At 42.7% G+C, this 22600-nt stretch overlaps 2 protein-coding genes across 2 annotated transcripts in view; both read right to left on the reverse strand.

Moving 5' to 3' along the window:
• DGKI (diacylglycerol kinase iota) overlaps positions 1–8119 on the reverse strand; it is a gene marked incomplete at its 5' end in the record, with an annotated part of 284785 nt that extends 276666 nt beyond the window's left edge. The window contains one exon of the mRNA XM_084617560.1: positions 7923–8119. Within this exon, the coding sequence (XP_084473686.1) occupies positions 7923–8119 (197 nt within the window). The remainder of the gene's footprint in view (positions 1–7922) is intronic.
• Positions 8120–15161: 7042 nt separating this feature from the next.
• The window catches only part of CREB3L2 (cAMP responsive element binding protein 3 like 2), a 111865-nt gene continuing 104426 nt past the window's right edge, over positions 15162–22600 (reverse strand). Inside the window, exon 12 of the mRNA XM_084642187.1 lies at positions 15162–22372. Within this exon, the coding sequence (XP_084498313.1) occupies positions 22297–22372 (76 nt within the window). The 3' untranslated portion in view covers positions 15162–22296. The remainder of the gene's footprint in view (positions 22373–22600) is intronic.

Raw genomic sequence — 22600 nt, forward strand, 5'->3', positions numbered from 1 at the left:
AACCTGCTAGGGCACTCAAGTGAACAAGATGATTGAGCTAATATATCACTCCAGCCAAAACATGGTGTGCAAACCCTTGTAGACCAACACCAGCAAAAGGGGTTCCTCTACCCCATACTCTGTTTCATTTCAAGACAAGACTCCTCCTGTCAAGACTGCAGCTAGAAGAAGCTGCCAAGAGAGCTGCAAGTCTCTCCTGCCTGCTTTTGTTTTTTAATATCTGGGAAAGCCTTTGACTGATTATCAGTGTCACATGCTAGGACTGTGCTGGATTTACAGCAAAATAAACCAGAGAATTAGTGAGTTGGAAAGAGCACAGAAGGTAGTTTTGCATCTACGTGTCAGCTTCCCAGCAGCCTGACCAGAGAGCCAAGTTCAACCAAATAAAAAGCTGGCAGGAGCCACATGAGGTTGCATGCAAATCATTTTGTCGACGCTGATACTGTCTCAGGTGAGACATGTGGATTATTGGATTAGGTACTCCATGGGAATAACAGTAATGAAGGTGTTCTCACCCTGTGTGGCACTGATTCCACTTTCATTAGCTAATGCTTTTCACCTGGGGCAGTTGCCAGGCAATCCTAGACTACAGTTTTGTACCTATGCTAAATAACACTTTATTATGCACATATACGGGCCCCGATTCATCAAACCAGGTAAGCATGTGCTTAATTTAGAGTAGTTCCATTGCAGTCACTGTGACTACTTATGTGCTCAAAGTTAAGGACAAGTAAATACTGTACCTTGCTGAATCTGGGTGACGGTGGCTTTCGTCCAAGAATATTACAGAGGTTTACAAAAACGAACAAGTATTATCCCCATGTATCAAATGAGGCAAGTGGGATATATGGTCTAAATTTTCAGAAGTGGACATTAATTTTAGGTGCCCATATTGAGACATCCAGGGCCCGATTTTCAGGGGTGCTGAGCACCCACAATTCTAAAATGAAGTCAAAAGATGCTGTGGGTGCTCAGCATCTTTGAAAATCAGACCCCCCCATATACATTAAGTTGGGTGCCTGAAAGCTAAGGTACCCTACTGAAAGTTTTTGATCAAGCACTTTGTTCCAAACATTACACAGCTAGTTAGTGACAGAACTGGGAATAGGAATCTGGTTTCCTCAGCCCCAGACCTAAACGCTAGCCACTAGAACATATTATTTCCCTGGCTCTCCACTGATTTGGTGCAACCTACCCAATGTAATTCTCTAACAGACTTCATTCTCCTATGCACTACACTGCTATGTCACTAGCTCAGTCATCTTGAAAGTATGTGTCACAAAGCAAAATAGAAAAAGGAGAGCGAGTACAGGAATAGGGAAGGGTCAAATTTTGTAAACTTGGGGACTTGGTTCCTTAAAGAAAAATACAACAAAAACATTTTACCCATATGGGCTTTTAAATTAATTAATTAATCCTGCATTAGTACAGCCCTAGACTAGAAAATTTAGTAGGGTTCACCCCCCATCTTATTTTTATGATTCATAGATAATGGATATATTAAAGTTCCCAAGTGAGTGGAAAGTTTTAAAAGCAACAGAAAACTTGGTGGGTTGGGTGGTGAGAAGCAACTGCCCCAGAGTAAGGCTATTTAGCCATGGTATTATTTGTGCCTCTGAATGGTCATAGCCTCTCTTCATTTGCTAAGGAGAACTCAGAGCCTCCACGTCCATTTTCAAAGCATTATAGATAGTTTACAGGAGAGCTCTTTGGAGGCCTCACCATGTACGCAAAAGCATGAAGTTGATTCATTTTGCAGTAAATTATAAAAAAAGTGGTAATGCTTCAAGGGGGAAAGCAAAGTAGTTTGAAAGGTCATATGTCAGTGTGTCCCATAACAGCATTACATGAAACTCAATAGAAGAACGTTGTAAGCGGCTGTCATGGGATTGAGCCAGTACCAGAAACTTACTTTCTGACATGTGTTAAAGGATAAAAATTCATCTCTTGCCATTTTGATATAGGATTACCTCTATAATTCACGTTGCTGACTGGGAGACCCATTAGGGATTAGATAATGTTGAGAGTAAGCAAACAAAATTATTAAAAGATCAAAGATACTCCATCACAGAAGGTTTTTTATTTTATTTTGACAAATTTAATTCAGTTTGAATTATTTATAATGCTTCATGGTAGACTAGTAAATGTGCTGTCAGAGTCTGTAAAAGTAATGAAGTCTTAGTAGTATGAGATGTCACCACAGCACTGTCTCTACCACTCAATTTTCACTGAAGTGAAGTGAGACCTACAGGAGTTTTGTGAGAATTATCGTGTTTGCAAGTGAGCGACGTGAGAATTACAGAAGTTCTGGTCTATAGTTTGCAATTCTGTTGTGGTCCAGACTCCCCCTTAGCTCCAGGATTATCCAGCTAAGTATTTATACCACATTAATCATTGGTTTCAGAGTAGCAGCCGTGTTAGTCTGTATCCGCAAAAAGAAAAGGAGGACTTGTGGCACCTTGGAGACTAACCAATTTATTTGAGCATAAGCTTTCATTAATCATTGTGGTATCAAAGCACCTCATGGTCTTTGCCATGTATCAGACAGTGACTAGTTCCATCTGACCAGAGCCTCCCTGGGTTTTGTGGCCATTGCTGACAAATAATAATCATGGAAATTCCAACTACCAGCTTTAAAGAGTCACTTTTCTGAGTGGAACTAGACTTTAAACAGACTCAGTAGCACAGAAACACCACCCCCAACCACTTCCATTAGTAAAACTGAAACAATATTGTTTCCTATTAGGGCAGGCTGCATTAGCCTAATACAATGCATGATGAGTAAGTAGCCAGGCTGCTACATATTAGCAGTGCAGGTCTCATTCATTGTAGCTCCTGGTCCAAACATCCTTGACAAACCCCTGAGCAAAAGCCATACACTGCTCAGGCTTCTAACGCCTGTCTAATACTCCATCAAATAAAGGTTGTCTCCCACAGGTCAAGGTGAAGACAGCATTAAATTTATGGATGACATAACCTATTCATAGGAATGTTCTTTGGTGAATTTCACTTTAACACTTAAAAGACAGCAACTGACAACTTTTAAACAAGCAGAAAACCTTACCTTCATATTTCATGTGTCAAATACTTCATATTTCTAATACCACTAAGTATTAGAAGTGAAAGAAGTTTAAAGAGCCAATGTGCTTGTCAAGTTTTATGCTGCTTGTTTACTTTTTAATATTTCTCTCCACTTAAATAATGAAAACCCACTTAAATAATGATGACCAAGACTGTGCAGTGTCATTTTTGTTTATACTCAGTTTAATTTTAAGGTTTATAAACCTGCTATGGTTTGGGGTTTCAAATGTGTCAGGATGATGTCTATCTTAAACCTTTCATTGGCTGTTTTCTTTAGTGGAAACATTTCTACTGATCATCAGTTTGAGAAAAGCTGCTTTTAACAAAAAAGTAAAGTTTGGACTAAAGTTAAGTTGACAGTGTCCCTTTTAAGTGAAATATATGAAGTTTGCCCAGGCAAAATTCCGGGTGGATGGGGTGGGGAGGGAACTTTTCCAGCGCCTTTATGTGATAACATGCAAAGAACACAACACAGCTAATTAAATGTCCAGATTGGTCTTGTGATTTTATGGGTAGTGCTCCTCGAAGGACCAGAGTTAGCAGAGCTTTTGCTTTGTGGGAGAGGCATCTGTTTTTGCCAATTTCTGTGGAGGATGGAGGCGAATTTTTCATTAAATCAATATATTTTTAAAATGATAAACTTAAATTTGTAAGCCCAATATTCATATTTAGTTGCTTAAGATGCTTACCACAATATTTGGGCAGTAAAAATCAGCACTAAAATGGCTGCTGGGGTGCTTGTGTTCCAATGTAAAGTCCCAGATATGGAAGAGGATTTCCCAATTTCGGTGCCTGAACTGGGCTCACAAGGCAGACCATTTCCTCAACTTTCATCTAGACCAAACAGCCACTGGGCTGGCCACATATCCTTGATTTAGAGAAAATGCCACACACCCACAATGCTTTTTTACAATGTTGCTAAAGAGACTGTAAAATACATGTTACTTGATAGTTAAGGTCTAGCTGCAAAGCCCAGAGCTTGCTTCACATAACTATGTATTGAGACTACTCCAAGTCTGAAAATGACTAATCCAAGTTAGAAGGGCAAGTACCCCATCCGCAAATGAAGATCTACTTAAACTGACTGTACATATGCACATATACATACTCAGCATACATGCTATCTTATGCAAAAGCACAGGTAAGTGCCACATTCCCACTGTGTATATAAATATACTGCTGGGAGGAAAACAGCAAGCAAACATCTATCCTAATAGTATGAGCAGCTTTTGGAGTAAACAAAACGTTTCTTCCTCTAGTAGCTCTGCCAACATTCTTTTGGTATAGACTGCATATGGTATATGAGAGCTGGCAACACAATACACTTAATTGATTTTGGAGCACTACGTGCAACATGCCTAAGGACGCAAAGCAATTTCTTATGTGGTCTTCTCTAAATGCCAAATACAGATTAGATTTCACTATATAAAGGAACAAATATGCCCATGTATGCATGGCATGTATATATATATACATAAACACAACTTCATTCCCAATTTAATAAATCAATCCTTGCACTCAGATACACTGGTCAGATGAATGCAAACATTTACATCTGAACTAGGCTGCTTATTATAATTATGGCATAGCCCCTGTGAAACTAACAAGTTATATTTTCACAGTAACTACGTAATTACCCTAACCAGATCTTCTTACAGTGAAACAGTTGTTGCTTAGCAACTAAATGGGAGGACAAAAGGAATGGAACTAAGAAAAAGTAACCAAAATTCATGTACAACACAGGTTGCATATGACAGGAAAGAGGCATACAAACACAGCACTTTAAAAAAAATTCCTTTCTTTCTTTCTTTCATTTTTCCCCCTTGCCCCTTTCCCAGAAAAACATCTCACCTCCTTCCCTGCCACTCATGTTCCACTTAGCCACTTGTCACCAATGCAGTTTTTACATTTATTTGCATGGGTCTGGGCTATTTTAAGCATGTTCCTGCTATATTCTTTTATGTACATATAAATACAGATGTACGCTTGTGTGTCAATATAATACACACACAAAAACAACCCTAAATGAACCATTTGAAAGCCAGTGCGGTGCTTTGACTAATTTTTATTCTACTATTGTGTGAAGGAGTCTAAGTGCCAATATAAATAGAGTTTCCTGCACATTATACAGTCATTTGCATTTATAAATCCATTGCAGCACCATAATTTGCAGAGAAAAAAAGACAGTGATTTTAAGAGAGGAAAAAACAAACTCAGCAGTGCTTTGTACAAATCTTTGACTCTGGTGTTTGCTCTATGAGTAAATGAAAAAAGGAGCATTCCTTGCAGGAAATCAGTTCCAAAAAAAAAAAAAAAAAGTGTGTGGAAATCCCAGGATGCATAGAGAATTTATTTTCCTTTCCTCAGTCTAAATCAAGCAGAATGAATAATATGCCTCCAGAAATGGTTATTTAAAAGCTACTGAGAAAACCTCCCATTTCTAAAGGTTCAGGACTTGCTGCATGCTCACACATATGTGGGGAAAGGGTGAGGGGGGAAATCCCACCATTCCTCCCAAGCTACATTTATAATGAAACCCTTACATATGCACAGTACAGAAATGCAGGGGACCCAGTGAAAAGGCTCCTCATACTTCACAGTACCAGGGAAAGAGAACATGTTGCAAATAGATTTGTAAGTGTAAGATACCCAAACTAATCAAATAAAGTGAACATATACAACTTGAAGAGAAACACTTCCCAAATCTACTGCAAACCACATCCTTCTTGCACCAAATGCATGTTGGCTGGCAGATGTCAACATTTAGAACTGACCCTCCCTGGCTTATTAACCCACCTGTGGAGTTCCCAGTCTTCAGCTGCAACTGGCACAAGCTGCTGCCACAAAATGTACAATTTTTTTAAAAACCTACTGTAATAAAGTTATAAAAATATTGAAAGATGCTATATACTCAAAAAGTTCAAGAGGAGGCCAGTGTCACTCACTAAGGACAGCCTAGTATGAATCACTCACAGCTTTACTCTCATCAACTAAGCAGTCACCCCTTACTCAAAGTCAGAAGAAATATTCTCTATCCATACATGAAGTATTATTTAAATTCAGCTTTAACTATGGAAAGGCAACATCTCCCCACAAGTATGTAATTACATCCTTTTAAACCATCACTGAGTGAGTGAGCGTGTGTGAGAGAGAGAGCAGCATTATTAACCTGACTAGAATATAAGGGGACAGCCCCAAAGTATTTTTAAGAAGCACCTCAATGCTAGTGAAAGTTGTTGAGCTGACAGCCCTGGACACAGAAGTCCTGTTTTATTCTAAAGGCAGAATAGTAGCAGCTATATGATCTTCTTCCACCATCACAGTTAATGTGGCTCACCCCTGACAAAGGTGTGGGGTCACACTATGATGGGGTTTGGGGGGGGGATATGTGGTTGTAAATCTTCTAGAACTAGACTGAGGCCACCAACTTCTCTGACATGAGCCAAACACCTCTCACATAGTAACAATTTTCAATAGTTACTGACTTGGGAGCAGATGGTAACTGGTAACCTAAAAAAGGAAGGACTCCATTAGCATGCCCTGAGTTATCAGGTGACAGAAATATATTTTTGAAAGAGGAATCTAGTTGTTTGAGTATCTGGTGTAAATGCATTGTGACAAAAATGGAAAAAAAAACATGTCATAAAAGCAACACTACACTTCAGTTATACCAAATGCCCACACTTCCCAGGTGTTTGGACATGCTTGGCCTTTGGTCTTCTGCCTCACAAATCAGCCAAGTTGTGTGGGTATTCAGTATAACCACCCACATACTTTGTCATCTGCTAATGCTTACATAATGACTCACTTGGGGGTTGAGGGGGAGAGAAAGAAGACTTTCTCTTCATGACACTTTCCATAAAGAAATCTTGATCAGAAGCAGCAATGCCACAGGAAATGTTTTTGTGACCCCTTTCTAATAAATGTTTTGAGGCCCAAGAAATGATTAGCAGCCTTAACTTTATTCTAAACAGCAAAACTCAAGAATCGCTCCACTCCCCTGACAGTCAGGCAGTATTTCTGACCCTCTTTGGATAATCCTGAAGTCTGTACGCACACACCTATTTGGAGGGTTATCATAAACAAGATCATGGGGTTTTTTGGTTTTGTTTTTTTTTAGTGTAATCCAGATTGACTGGGGAAAATAAAAGCAACACAGACAATTATGGTGCTGCCCTCACCCTAATCCCTGACTCTGCAATATCATTCTGACAGCGTAACTCCCACAGCCTGCTGTCAGGGCACTCTGTGGAAACACTACATCAGAACCAACTGCCACAATATAGCATGTTTCATGGACAAGCATACTAACATACCTACACACACATATATATGCATATATATAAAACACGTATATGCATACACACACACACACACACACACACATTATATACAAATTTTTTGACATTAACTTGACCAAAAGATTATTTCCTATGGCACTTTCTCTATATTGTAGCCCACTGAGTAAGAGTCTCTCTTGTGGAATCTCTCTCCCTCCCAAACCCCACCACCACCTTCCTCAAAGCTGTCTGTCTGCTCCTGGAGACCACCAGAGCCAGTTCAGTGGGCTATTGGGGGTCCCCGCATCTCAGCCTGAGCTCCCCCACTGACCTATTCCTACCTACTGGAGTGGTTCAAGCTACCAACTTGGTGCCTCCTCTCAGCTATTTCCAGGGCGGCAAGAATGCAGCGCGGAAGCGGGGAGCTTGCAGCCACCAGGGAAACTTCCAAGGCTGGAACCCTTTTCCTGCGGCTCCAGGAGTCCCCCCCATCCCATCTCATCTCATCCCCCGAGGCTGGTGCGAGGGGCGCGTGTCTGGGCTCGGGAGCCCCTCTCCCACCTGTAGGACACCTGCTTCCTGAAGGTTAAGTTCCTCAGCTTTTCTTCCAGGGACTCTTCCTTCTGGCCGGCGACTCCCATCTCCTCCTCGGCGGCGGCCGCCGCGCTCCTCGTGTCCCCGCCGCCCTCGGCTCCTCGGCAGCAGCTCCCGCTGCCTGCAGCCCCCTTGTCCTCACCGGCTGCCGACGGGGGGTTCATTGCGGGGCGGGAAGGACAGCAGCCCCCAGGGGCCTGAGCAGCAGGGAGCAGGCGCGGGGCCGGCGGCGGCTGCAGCCGCTGAGGTGGGGGGCCAGGGCCAGGGACGGGACGGCTGCTGCAGCTGGAGCCGCTCGCCGAGGAGGCTGCAAATGGCAGCACCTTCCCGCAGCATCCATCGGCGGCTGCCCTGCAGCGGGGCATTGTGGGAAACTCTCTGCCTCCCCCTCCTCCCGGGCCAATCAGCGCCCGCCTCCTCCTGCTGCTGCTCCTGCCACTCCCTCCTGAGACGGGAGCGGCAGCATCGCCTCCAGCCGGGCCGGGGGCGCGGGGCCCGGGAGCGGGTGGCGGACGCGGCTCGGGAGCCGCAAGGCGTTTCATCGCTCTCAGGGGAATGGGCCCGAGAGGCGTCAGGACAATATTACGGGGTGGGGGCGCTTTTTTCCCCCCCAGGAGCCAGGGAGGGATGAGGGGTGTCAATGGGAGGGGGAGCTCTGGAGAGATATGGGGGAGTTAGGGTCCCCTCTGAAAATTATAGGACGATGGAGGGGGAGGGGAGGGGAGAAAGCAACTGGGGAACAGGGGAGCCTGCTGGAGCGTTTAGACGAGGGAAGGAAGACGGGAGGGTCACGGCTACAGCTGCTGATTAACTAGCTCTGCTCCCCCTGCGCGCGGGCACACACACACGGAGCCCCAGCTCCTCCAAGAGGTTTCTGACAGCTGCTTTGGGCACACGTCCTGCTGGAATGGTCTCTCATCCATCAATCACATTCGTTACAGGGAGGGAGAGAGAAGGCTGCCCGAGAACTGGCAGCCGTGCCAGATTTTAAATGAAAACCCTATACATAAAAACAGCCTTCCTCCCTTACAAGGTGTTGGAGTTGTGAGGGCAGGGGAGGTACAGAGCAGCAATGAATTAAATATGTTCTCCATCGAACCGCTGCTTTTTATTTACCTTGGGGGCTATATTAGACTTTCTAGAGAGGGCCAGGCTTTCACCTTTATTCTCCACAGGATATTGACTCTTGTCTTTTGTTTGTAAGACATTACAACCAAACCTGATTCTGCTTCGATTAAACTGAGTTTAATCTGTAAAAATTTAAAACCAGGGGGAAATTGTCCAGGTGGTTACAGGAGTAGGAAAGCTGGAGAGGGCGGCAGACAGGAGGTATTAATGCACCAGCCCTAATGAGAGACCCAATGAAATTATACCAAGGTAGGGGAAAGGAAAGGAAATCTGAACAGATATGTGGGAGGAAGCAGTTAATAGGCACTTTCACAACATAGTTAGGAAAACTTCAACAGAAAACATTAGTGATTGGACACAGTAAGTAAATACTGCTTACATGGTTGCATCTTAAATATGTGACAAAGAACAGACAATTCCAGAGACATCAGCCATCCCTCCACATAGTTCAGTGGATTATGGAAAAAATGTTATTGAAGAAACCTCAAGCCATAAGAGCAGCCTTGACTTCCCAGCCCCCAACAAATGGATTTAATACACAAGTATATTCTTCCATGTTAAAATAAAATAAAGAACTGCACACGTCTCCTGGACAACTGCAAAAGCTTACTGCTGTTCTCCTCACTCTTCCTCACCTCTCAACCAGTATTTTTCATCTAAAAGTTTGGCCCAGTGCTGTAAACACTGACACATACGAGAATGCTCATGTGCATAAATGTACACATCATGTGTAAGTGTGTGCAGCATTGGAACTTTAGTTTGCAAATTCTTCAGACAGGGACCCCGTCTTTCTATTTGTATTGTGAAGTGTCTAGCACATTCCTGGACACTATACAAATAGTAATAAATGTGTCTGGTTTCTTCACAATGTTGATCCTTCAACAACTGTACCTACCAGGTACCTTTGAGTACCTCCAGGATGCCCCTTCATAATCTGCTCTTCATTCCCTGTCTTCTTGTCTTTTAAACAAATACTATATTATTCAACAGGAATGGTCCAAAAGCAAAAGCACTTGGACAATGACAATAGGATACTCATGGCTGACCTTAGAGGCAAGTGGACAGGCAATCAGGGTGGATCCCAAGATTCAGGGGGCACTAAATCCCTGTCCCCAATTATTTTGGGTGTGGGCATGTGGTTGTGTGTATTTTTTTCCTCCTGGGAGACAAAGCACCTCCAACCAGCCAGTCCCTGACAATAGACCAGAGTCAGTGCCCTGTGTCAGAGCAGGTGGGCCCATTTGAACCAATCAAAGGGGGCAAGGCTACACTTAGGGTTATAAAGAGCTGACAGAGGACAGGGAGTATTGGGATAGACTGTGTCTGGGGGAACAGAGAGATAGAGCTAATGCCTGTAGTGGGTCCCTAGAGCAAGAGGGGAAGGTCGCCCTATGAAACACTAGAACAAAAGGTGAGCAAATTTTATTTGTTTCTCATTGCACAGTAAACCTTCTTAAAGGAGACTAGGCTTGGCAGTGAGTACTTGCTAAGTTCGGGAGATGCCCTGCCCTGTGACAACCCCATTTTGGACCTTCCTTCTGACCAAAAATTGTTGGATGTTCTTCCAACATAAACCAATGCCGCTCACAGCACTGGCCATAGACACATCCAGGAGGTTCTTCTGACATGCCCACCTCCTTGTACAGTATAGTATTCCCAGTGCTAGTTTGGAAAGCAAGGGACTGGGGTTGGGCCCTGAACTCAGATCCACACGTGGCAGAGTATCATATTGTCCCTGCACTAGCAGAAATAAAAACAGCACTTAAAATAATATATTGCACCCTTGGAAAAAGGGATCAAACACACTTCTAGCAAGTCTTCTTTAGCTACATCTACAAAATTAATTGGCGATGCAGCTTGTGACTCTTGCCTGCCTTAACCTTGTCTCATTTATTCCTAGTGTGATTAAAAATACCTTCATGAGAGGTAGGTCAAGTGGCCAAGAGAATCAGATGCTGCCCTAATCCTCTCAGACTGTTTGTTTATGCATTAATCTCTTCCAATTTTTCCCCCATGCAGTCTGTTTTTAGTACACTACTGAATCAAACACCTGGCTCTAGCACAGAACCTATTAACAAATGAAATCCCCCCTCCCGTTTGTTCCCTGCCTCACCCTTTTGTTGGCCAGCCACAGTGTAAGAAAAAGTCACAACATGGGACTGTTTAAACACCTGGGATAATAGTGACAATAATATTAAATTTAAGAATATAAAGGTTAAAGGAGGGGCTCTGAAGAAATCCCAGAGGAATATACCCAACAAGCACCTAGTTTTCAGCGTCCAGACTCCAAAGCCAATGTGACAAAACAGTCCCCCCCCCCAAAAAAAAATCATCTTATGGATGTGTTTTTGTGGTCTGTGTGATAGGGATTTGGGGGGGGGGGGGGCTGTTTTCTCACATTGGCTTTGGAGTCTGGACGCTGAAAACTAGGTGCTTGTTGAAAACTAGGATGAGCAATACTGTTATTCTAACAAAGAAAATCCAAAGAGAATAATTTAGGATCACTTACTGTATAAAAATCACAATGTGTGATGGACACTTTTGCAATGCACTCGAGCTGAGGTGATCCTTAAGGGTCATTTAGAAACTTCAGTTAGTGCTGACTGTGGCTGCCCACCTTGTAAGTAGGGCAAACTGGTGAGAGCTTATTACTGCTTGACAGCATGTGTATGTATATATACGTACACACACATATATATTATATACATACATACATACACACACTCACTCACTCCACTGCCTTGCACTTCATTTTTGGGTAAAATTCAGTGTGCTTGTTATGCTCTACAAACCCATAATGCTATAGAGCCTAGTTACCCCAAAGACTCCTCTTGCAATGCTCCACCGTGTTACTTTGAATCAGAACAGTGCCGCTAACTATCCTATGAGTATAATTGGAGGGGGCCAGGGCAGGACACTGCAGGGAATTCATCCCTGAACCAGAGCTTGGGGCAGTTTAGGGACAGAGGGGAGGCAACTTGACTTCCCCTATGCTGAGACTGCCAGGGGAAAGAATTGCCCCTGCCATCCCTACATGTCTATACTATATTATGGGGTCACCTATTTTTGCTATTGCTGCTGAAATTTGCATGACTAATTTGCAACATATGGTGATAAATAAGCTTCCAGTACATTCTGCTTTATATTAGCAATGATGAGTGAATCTGAAGTCTAGTAAGGTAAGGCCTTGCTCACACAATTGCAACTGAAACATGTCAATATTTAAAGAAACATAGCAGAAACTTCCTGAAAATATCAGATTTATTCATAGATTTCTGTGTAGACTTCATTCCCTATGGCTAGGCTAAACTGGAAGAGATTAGTACACAAGAATAGAACCTTACCAGGCTTTGACAACATCTGGGAGTGTTGTCCTGGCAAAAGGTGCTGGATTCCAACAGCGGGTATCACAGTTCACAGGTTGGCAGTGATAAAGAAGATCAGGCTTTGGGATAAAGGAAGTACCTTGCATCATTTTGCAGTGACTCCTCTGGCTGGTTGGGGAGCATTGATGGGCTTCAGCAGGTGCTATGTTAAGTCTTCTTTTAGATTAGGCTCATGGCTGCAATGCCTGGCTTGAAGAGCTGGGTAGATGGTATGAATGAAACAGGAAATGCTCAGACAGGATTAAATTCATCCCTGTACAGAGGGCCAGGAAAAAGTCTTTGTACTATATTAGTGTCACTGAAGTCCTATTCTGAAGGCTTCAATGGTGCATAGTGTTACTCAATGTGAATAGAGGTATCAGGATCTGGCCCCGAGTAAAAATAGTAACAGATTTTCCAAAAGACAGTATGTACTGGAGGTGACAAGGTGTGAACATGAAAGTCTCATGGCCCAGCATTTACTTCTATGATGTAGCTATCTGATGTAATCACAAACTGCATGCATTACCATTTATCTCATGCTGCTCTACGGGTCATAACTATGGTGACCATTGTTGCTTAAATCAATATTGTTAATAGCGACCTTGCATTTTTTTCAGCGATAACTACTTATGACAGAAAGATAATGGCCATAATTGGTCACCCCCAGATGATTTTCTGTTAAGATTTTTCTGCTCCATTTCATGCTAGTAAAATGTATCTGGATTGATCGCTCTGGCCTCTGATATTCTCTAGGCAGAGAACTAGGACTGCTGTGGCAGTCAAGGAAGGATGGTCGTTGCAATGTGGTCTCAGAGTGGTGAAAGCAGAGGAGAATGAGTGGGATGCCTAGGACTCCCACAAGGAGATGGTATATCCCCCTTCTCAGGGAAGACAGAACTAGATATTTATTTCAAACGCAGTGGCCAGTCAGGCAGGCATAAGCCCAAATTTCAGGTGGGTTCCTGTCGTCACCTTAGCTGCTCTCATGCCCCTTGATTAAAGGCACTTTTGACAGAGGTCTCCAATCCCCGGCTGTAGCAGCCAGGCTGTTCAATGAAGTGCTTTCATGCTACGAGGAGTGTACACATGTGCTTGGTACAATCTGGGGCAAGGGAGCAGCTGCTGCGACCCCATGGATGCTTAGTCTAGAAGAGCTAGTCTGCTGTACCATGAGATATGAACGGTATCCAAAGACTGGAGGGAAAAGAAATGTATGTCAAGCAATGTTACTTTTTCATTTGATCCAGTGGAGTACCCAACCCAAACAAGGATGGCCTCGTTCTTTTCCCAATTCTTGCCACAGACTGCCTGCATGACCTTGAGCAAGTCATTTCATCTCTCTAGCCAAGATTTTCAGAAGTGTTTAGATAGTAGTTGCCAGACAGGACAGCTACAAGCACCCACACTCTGAAAATCAGACTCTTAAGGTGTCAAGATGGGTGTCCCAAAACAGAGCCATACAAAATCCAGTTGTCTCTGCTTCTGTTTCCCATCTGTAAAATGAGGGTTATAACTTCTGTTCTTCCACCTTTTGTCTGTCTTCCCTAGTTAAATAGTAAGTTCTTTGGGTTCACAGCATGTACCCTGATCTTGGTTGGGAACTAGTATCATAAATATCAATGGCAAGACCTCCCTGGAAATGTTAATTTCATATTTGAATGATAGACGTCTATTCCCAAGCTCCATGTATTGGCCATGTCACCATAGCGAGGCTCTCAACTGGGAGAGGAGAAATAGAAACTTATACTACAGTGTGATCCTCTCTCACTATAGAGCAATACTGATTGATTTGTACCAGGCTTCTGGCTGGATGCTGCTACTTGCCATGGGGCTCCTGCCTGGGGCCTTTTGGAAGGGAAAGAATGTTCCTTACATCAGGCAATAACAACTTTTAAAACAAAACGGCAGCCTCCATTTGAAAATGGTGGTGGAAACCACCACAGGAACAAAGCGCATTTTCCCCTGTACATATCATGTGTGTCAGAATAGACTTCAAGCTGGGGAGGACCCTTGGAAACTGGAGAAGGGCAGTGTATCTCTGGCCTATGTGCCCATGACTTTTATCTGCAATGTCATCTAGATTTTTTTCAAGGATGCTTTAGTCTCCCTCATAGATCAGGCAGTGGAGTTCTTGATCCATCCACCCACTCAAAACACAGAATATGTCAAAGCTAAAGTATTAACCTGGATTTTGAGCATTCATCCCAAAGGCAATGTATATTCAAGGGCAGATCCTTAGCTCTTGTAAATCAGGGCAGACCAAGGGAGCTCTGTCAGCTTACACACGGGGAAGATCTGATCCCCAAAGTCAAGAGGCCAGTCAGTCAATATTACCAGAATGTAGATTTTTTTTAAAATACATCTATGAATTTAGGATTAACAGAGCTAAGTTGCATCATTCCATAAAAATGCTATTAATATTACAAAAATGTTACCATCCCACCTCCACCATGATTAACAAAAGCAATTCCACAGTTTCAGCAATCTTGGTAAGAGAAAGGGGCAGACAGTTACTGTAAAACATATACACACATCACGGCTTTTAATCTTCTTCCAATTCAGTGACATGTTAGATAATCAGGTAAATTTAAAAAAAAAAAAAAAAAAGTCAGACAGCACATGGTCTTGTGCTTGCAAAATACAAGAGGAGATCAGATTTTAAGTAAATGGAAAGACAAAGGAGCTATTTTTGTTTTTTTTCTACGTAAAATATTTATTTGCAAGAATGAAAAGGCATAACATACTTTAGTTTTTACTTAACTACACATATATAATCCTACAAAAGCATTTAGTTTTATTCCAATAATTGTTTGCTGAATTCTACAAAAAAACAATTTCTTTACACCAAGAGACATGTTTGCAGTGTGAACAACCAGGTGGGAATGTATCCAGATGAGCAGTGCATGTATAGAAATCATTACAAAGAGAGAGAATATTAACCAACACGCACACACAGTTAAACATACGTTTGGCAAAAGAACACAGATGTTAGCAAAGTCAAAGGAGGCTCTGTTAGAGTTTACTGAGAGGTTTGGTGGGTTTTGTTCTTGCAGAGTCCCAAATAACTGCCATCTTTTTCACAATGGATAGTTTTGTTTAATATGCATATGGGCAAACCAAACATGTATGTTATCTGTATTTGCACACATACAGAGAGAATAACTGAAATGATATAGGGATATACCCTGCAGGGTTTAACATTGGTTTAGATGGCCTGAAACATCACATCTGACCCTCCACAGGGAAGTATTTCATTTTAGAGGAGAGGACTCCAGATGATTTGTCCTCTGGAACACTCAGGGGGACTGGAATATACCCGCAATTTGAATTTGATATAAATTTCAATCGCTGCATGGCCCTTTATATGCCCAACAAAATTCTTTGCATTCATTTTTTATTGAGCCTAACATGTTTAAGAGGGTATGTTCATGGGAAAGGAGGATCCTTTAGCTCTTGTACCAAAAGACTAAATTGTATTCCTTGAACTGTCACTCCCAGACTTCCCATCTTATGGCCTTCTAATTTACAGCCCTAAAAAAGGGGGCTGAAGCTGTAATTCCATGAAACAAAAGTGACACCCAAAGGCTAATTAGGGTAAAACCAGGTACATTTCCCTGTACTTATCCAGAGCTGTCTACAGCAGGGTTGGTGTTCAATCCAGGCTCTACTGACATACATCTTCATACAGAGTACAAGATAACACTTACAGAAGGTGACTGGACAGCTTTCAGATCGCAAATATCACTGCTAATCCCATTTGCACTGGGGTTCAGATAGAACTTTCTATTGAACCAAGTGGAATGTGTGCCAGCTGTTCAGATAAATGCATAAATGATTATGTATAGATGAATAAAAGCCTTTATTTAGAGTGGATTCTTATTTTAAGAAAACTCCAGCATGTGTCTTTAAAAATCACTCAATACACACACACAGAGTATTGTTAACTGTATCAGTCTAGAAGATGGGATTCCATTATTTCAGCATCACTGTACCAGAATCAGCTATGGTCAGATATGAACACATTTTAAAACAGAAGTCTCATTGTGCTCCTCTTTTCTGTCCTTACTCACCCCATTATATGAACAATAAGATCACATTTATTTTACCCATGTTGCATGAGAAAGTGGAATCCACTGAAAAGGTCTCCCCCATTATTCTTCATGCACAGGGCTATTTAATTAAAAAGGTAAGGAAGGAGAGAAGGTAAGATTTGGGGAGGAGTGGGGGGGTCGATCTATCCAAATAAAGATTTTCCTTCTTGGCTTGAAGAAATTCTCTTTGCTGCTGGAGTCCCTCCATCTCAGAACTATTCCACCCCCTTTGAGGCAATTTTGGAAATCCAGCTTTCCCTTACTCCGTATCTCCACATTTTACTCTTTGAGGGATGGGTTGGAAGTCGGCTGTAGGTCAGAGCAGAGACTGGTGGCAGTAACTAAACCAAAACACAGGCCCATTTCCATCTCATGAGAGTTTCTTGCAAGACCCAAAGCAACACAGGCTTAGAAAATAGGTGGCAAAACCACATCTGTGTTTTTATAAAGAAAAGCAGATATGTGATATGTATACGGAAAAACAAATTCCTGTCTCACATCTAGGGTCCCTCTGAATACAATTTATCACTGAGGCAAGGCAGTTAACCTGGATCTCACCCACAATGTAAGACTGAATGTCCATGGTGCATCTGCTGGGTTTTAAGATTATTGGGCATGCACTGACAGAACCTGTACACATTTCTTGATGTATATAATGCACTTCTGTGTGGCCAGTTTATTCCCACACTCCCAACAGTCATTTGTCCTTAACACTGATAAATAGTAAGTGCAGCTACAGTGCAAAGCTGAATAGTTATGGGAAGAATAGAGTAGTTAAACAAAGCACCGCTAAAATATACTGCTTTATTCCCAATCACCAAAACAATGACCTACTGTTTCACCTTCAAAAGGCAAAACATTCCCTTTTTAATTAGTGCTTTGAGAATGAAATATTTTAGTCACAGACTATAAAAATACTAACTATATTTCTGTCCTTATGCGTGGGGGTTTTGTACAACGGCCTGTTGGCACTAGCTAGAATCTAGAGTCCAAATACTCTGTGGAAATCCCTCTTGATGGGGCAATTAATATTACTCATTTATTTGACCTACACTGTAACTGTGTCTAGACAATGTCCACTGCTGAAAGTCAGTTTTTATAGGAGTTACCAAAAAAAAAAAGGGGGGGGGGAGAAGGGCAGACAGAGTTAAATTTTAGTCTAAAAATATATTTTGATGCAGATAAAGCTATGGGGTGTCACAGGATAGCTGGTCCCTATGGATAGACTGAGCCCTGCACCCCTGGACCAGAGCCAATGAGTCCAATCCAGGCAATTAAAGAGGGCTGAGCTACACCTAGGTCTATAAAGGGCTGCTAACTGGGCAGCTGGAGGACAAATTGATTGAGACAGGCTGTGCCTTGGAAGAGGTAAAATCACACCAGAGTGGAGCAAACTCCAGTGGTGGGGCCCCTGGAGCAAGGGGGCCAGTGGCTGATGGAGACAGCCCTGAGGCTGCTTCCCCCAAGAGGGAGCAGAACTGGCCAGAACTGGGAACCTGCCAGAAATCCCTGAGAGGGGTGGAGCTGGAACCTGAAAGCCAGGACTGAGTTAAGCCTCTTTTTTCTGTTTGTTTACCTGGGTTTATTAAGAAAATAAACCTCCTTAAAAGAGACTGGGCATGGCAGCGCATACTTTGGAGCTGGGGAGAAGCCCAGCCCAGTGACAGGATCCAGCTCCTCAGATGGTATAAATCAGAGCTACTCCATGTAAATTGTGTAAATGGAAACTCTGCCAGCTGAAATGTGGCCTATGAACCTTGGTGTATGAAAATATTAGTCTGCACAGTACAAATAGTGAACACACATGAAACTAACATAGAACTATAAATAGCATACCAACCTCTCTCTTCCTCCTCCCCCCCCCCCCCACTCCCCATGCTAACATGATTAGAACAGTCACATGGCCTGGGCCTGATTTCCATAAATATATATTTATATTTAAAAAAAAATAATGCCCTACTTTCCTTCATAGCTTAACTTCCTAGACTCAAAGACTGACAGCTCAGGGAATGTCTGAAGGTAATAGGGGACAAGCAAGGTTTTACTGGTGTGCTAAACCATTGGTTAGGCAATGGAGTTCCATGTCGACAGCTTTCAGGGTGGAGTTCATGCCTGTGCAGAGGACCAGCACAAAGGCTATATACTGCATAAGCCCCTAGGCCCGGGACCGCTAAAGTGGGACTTCAACGGTTTCTTGGGACTTAAGTGGTGCATGACTTGTGCTGACTCTGTGTCCAGGAGCGAATTTCACCCCAGAGTGAACAAGTGACTGATTGCTAGAAAAAGGACTTACAGAAGAAACCCGTTTCATTAGCATTAGATGGACACTCTCAGGTTCAATAGAAATAGTTGATTTTAAAGGAATAATATTCCCCAGCAGTGACTTCAACCCAAACATTGTGCTAGATTAGGAGATCCACAAAAAACAGCTAAAATTCATTTTAAGCATCAAACATATTGGGGCTACAGAGAGAAGCTATTTTTGTGGTCATAGGAACACAGGAATTGCAGTACTCCATATTATCCATACATAGATCAGACCATCTAGTCCAGTAGCCTGACATAGACAGCAGCCCTTATCAATGAAGAAGTAAAACCCCCCTAATGGTGTGGTGTATCCTAGCTGAGTGAATTGCAAAAAGCAAACGGCTTTAATGGTGATTAGCAATGATTTAGGGAAATTCTCCATTTTAATAGTGTAAATTATGATAAGGAACATAGGGACAGAATTCAAATTAAAAAAAATTAGTACCATTAATAGTGTCTCTTTACTGGGAGCAAATGCACTCGTGCATTAAGTAGGGTAATGGGCACAAGAGAGATTAGACAGATCAGCCTCCACCTATTCCATACACAGCTATATAAATAATCCAAGACACACAGAAATTTTGGGCCTGTTTTGCAGGAACGCTGAGCCCCCACACAGTTTCCCTCAAAGTCAAGGGGACCTGGGGATGCTCTGTAAACCAGGTCCTTCGTGAATTTGCTCATCCCTGACTCATGCCTACCTGGTTGCATTTGGATGCCCTGCGATAGCCAATATAGTAAATCTATTGGGTCATACATTTTTCCCTTCCCTTTGCTGACCTCAGGTGGTTAAAATAATGCAGACCCCATTTGTGTCTCAGTTCAAACACTCCCCAGCTCACCCCCACCTTCTCCTTCCTCTTTCCATCGTGCCGTTATAATGTGGGCTCCCAAAGAGAGCGCTGTGTGATGGTTGTCTGTGTGCACTAGAGCAATCCAGAGAGCCCGAGAGAATTATCATGGCTGTTGGGGCTGACCCTTAATAAGAGGGTATTTGCTGCCGTAGGGGTGGTACTGACCCACACTGACAAAGGATCAACTGACTATGCTCACAATGGCATTTCTCTCTCATTGCCACCAATTATTTATTTATTTTTTTAAAAAGGCACCTGGACAGACAAATGGGGTTTGACCTAGAAAGTGATATACACACCAAATTCTATTATCCGCTAGTGGAACTGTGGCACAGGTCTCACTCTTGACCATTTGAATGTTGTTTCTGATCATGGTACAATGGGGACTGATCCGGAGCCTACTCAAGCCAAATGGATTCTTTCCATTAGCTTCACTGGGTTTTGGATCAGGCCCACAGTGAACAGATGGGATAGCAAACAAAGGGAGGGGAGACTTAAAAAAAGGAAAAATCCAAACAAGGAAGGATGAAGCATTGCAGAGGCTATACTAAAATACAAAAACAAATACAATTTTTCTTTAAAAATATTTTACAAAATAGAATACCTGGAGGAAAGAGTTACTGTACATGGTATAAAACACAAGGCTACGCTAGTCTCCTTATTTATCTGAAAAAGGAGAGGGTTGGTTTTTGGTGTGGTTTTTGTTTTTTGGGTTTTTTTTTTAAAGTTTTCATATTTTTTTAATTGAGTTTTCCTGGTTAATTGCAAAAGTAGCCATACTGTTCTGTCCTATTTAGGTTTTTCGGCTAATGCCATCACTGGGAACTCTGAGCACCCCTTTGTAATAACCAAATACAATCCGGAAACAATCACTGGTGGGCTGGCTGGATCACGGAAAGGACGGTTGTGAGTAGAAAGGGCAGCCCTGCCATTGGCACAATCTGGGTACTGAGAGAGGGAGAATCACCGCATGGGAGGCAGTGTGCATTAGATGCATCAGCATGGTGCTTTAGAATCACTATGGTCTAGTGGATAGGGTACTGCACTAAGAGGTGGGAGACCTGGATTCTATTCCTGGCTCTACCGATGACCAGCTGTGTGACCTTGGGCAAGGCATTTTCCCTCTCCGTGTATGTATTCCCCCTCCCATCCTTTTTTGGTCTTGTCTATCTAGGGTAGGGGCTTCAGGACAGGGACAGTCTCTCACCATGTGCGTGTACAGTGCCTCGCACAATGGGGACCTGACCTTGGTTTGGTCTTCTAGGTAGTTTTGTAATAATAACTAGAGAGGGAGACCATCAGCACTGTGACCTGAACTGTGTCTAATTGGGAACACATTTTTTTCCTAAGTGGTTGCTTTAATTCCATGTACTTTTAGGAAAAGGGAGGAGGAAGGGGAGCCTGATTACATTCTAAAAATCATTGTAGGGAGCTAAGTTTTATTTTAAAAAAGAATATTTTTTCCATCTTGATTTTAAAGTTCACCAAGAACAGCTGCATGGTCTTGGGAGCTTGGCTCTCTAGTCTGGCTGCCAGAGGGAAATTTTGGAAAGCTAATAAATACTATTTACAACAGTAATAGGAGGCTGGGGGAGGGGGGTGGAGAACAACAACCTACAGCAATCTGAGGCCTTGTCTACCTCAGAAAACTGCACTGATGTATCTAAATGGATTTAGAAACTAATTTAATTAAATCCATGCAATCCCCTAATGTGGACGCTCTTATTTTGGTTTAAGAGAGCCTAGTATTGATTTAGTTTACGCCAGTAAGGAATCAACTTAAGATAAATGGATACAATATACTAGTCATAATCTTATTTTAAAATTTCCACACAAGGGAGTCACACAGATTAAACTCAATCAGTTTCTAAACCAATTTAGTTAAATTGGTGCAATTGTAGACAAGGCCTGAGAAGACACAGGGGCTGACTGAACTTTGCCTGGATCCTTCATAAGGATGGCAACAGTAGGGAAACTTCACCCACCACATGATAAAGGGGCAGGAAAAGGAAAAAGAGAGAGAGTAGGAAGAAGAAAAAAAATATATCAATACTGCCATTGAACACTCTCCTGTCTGTGCCATTGGCTCAACAGGACTAGTGTCTGTTCTCTGCCCTCAGTGGGTGGGATGGGAACCGTGAACACATTTCTCCCCGCATAAAGCTCCAGTGTGCCAGAGTGATGGGCATGGAGCTGTGGCTAAATCCTGAGCAGTGTCACACTGTACCTTTTAGTTTCCTTCTCCAACGTGACCTACCACAAATGTTCCCCCGTGAGTTACATTTGATTAGGGTACACACACAAACCAACCAGCTGTACACTGCTGGCACCAGCTGCTTTTAGGTTTCAAACCCTCCTGTATACTACCAGTCAGGGACAGCAGTAAAAGCAGAAGCAGGTTTGTGCGCATGGAGGAAGGGACAGCATGAGGACAACTGCTGCTGACTAAAGTCACAGCTTCTTCAGCCAAATCAGAAGTTGGCAGACTCTCTCTTTTGCCCTTTAGTTCCCTGATGGTGATGAGTCTGGGGGAAGGGGTGGGGCTTGGGTTGGAAAGAAGGCAGGATAATGAGGGGGAGGAAAGGCCTCTTTTTTAAGAAGTAGCATTGACTCGTCTATCAATTTCAATTATTTTCAGTGTTTCATTCACTTCCAGCTCTGAGCTGACCCTGTGAGGAGAAAAAAAAGGAATGTTATACCTGAATGCAATCATGCAAAAAGCACACACCCCACTGAAACTGGTTACTGCTGTTACAATGCCTGTTATTTACCAGGAGCTCACTGGTTGGAACTTGGTAACACATCAAATTAGTCACCTCTTCACTCTAAGATAGATATGCTGGAGTAGGGATGGGGTAGGGGCAACGTGTCTCATCCTAGTGCTTTAAGAGACACAT

The sequence above is a fragment of the Lepidochelys olivacea genome (genome assembly GCF_965140295.1).
Source record: "Lepidochelys olivacea isolate rLepOli2 genome assembly, chromosome: 1".
Classification (NCBI taxonomy): domain Eukaryota; kingdom Metazoa; phylum Chordata; order Testudines; family Cheloniidae; genus Lepidochelys; species Lepidochelys olivacea.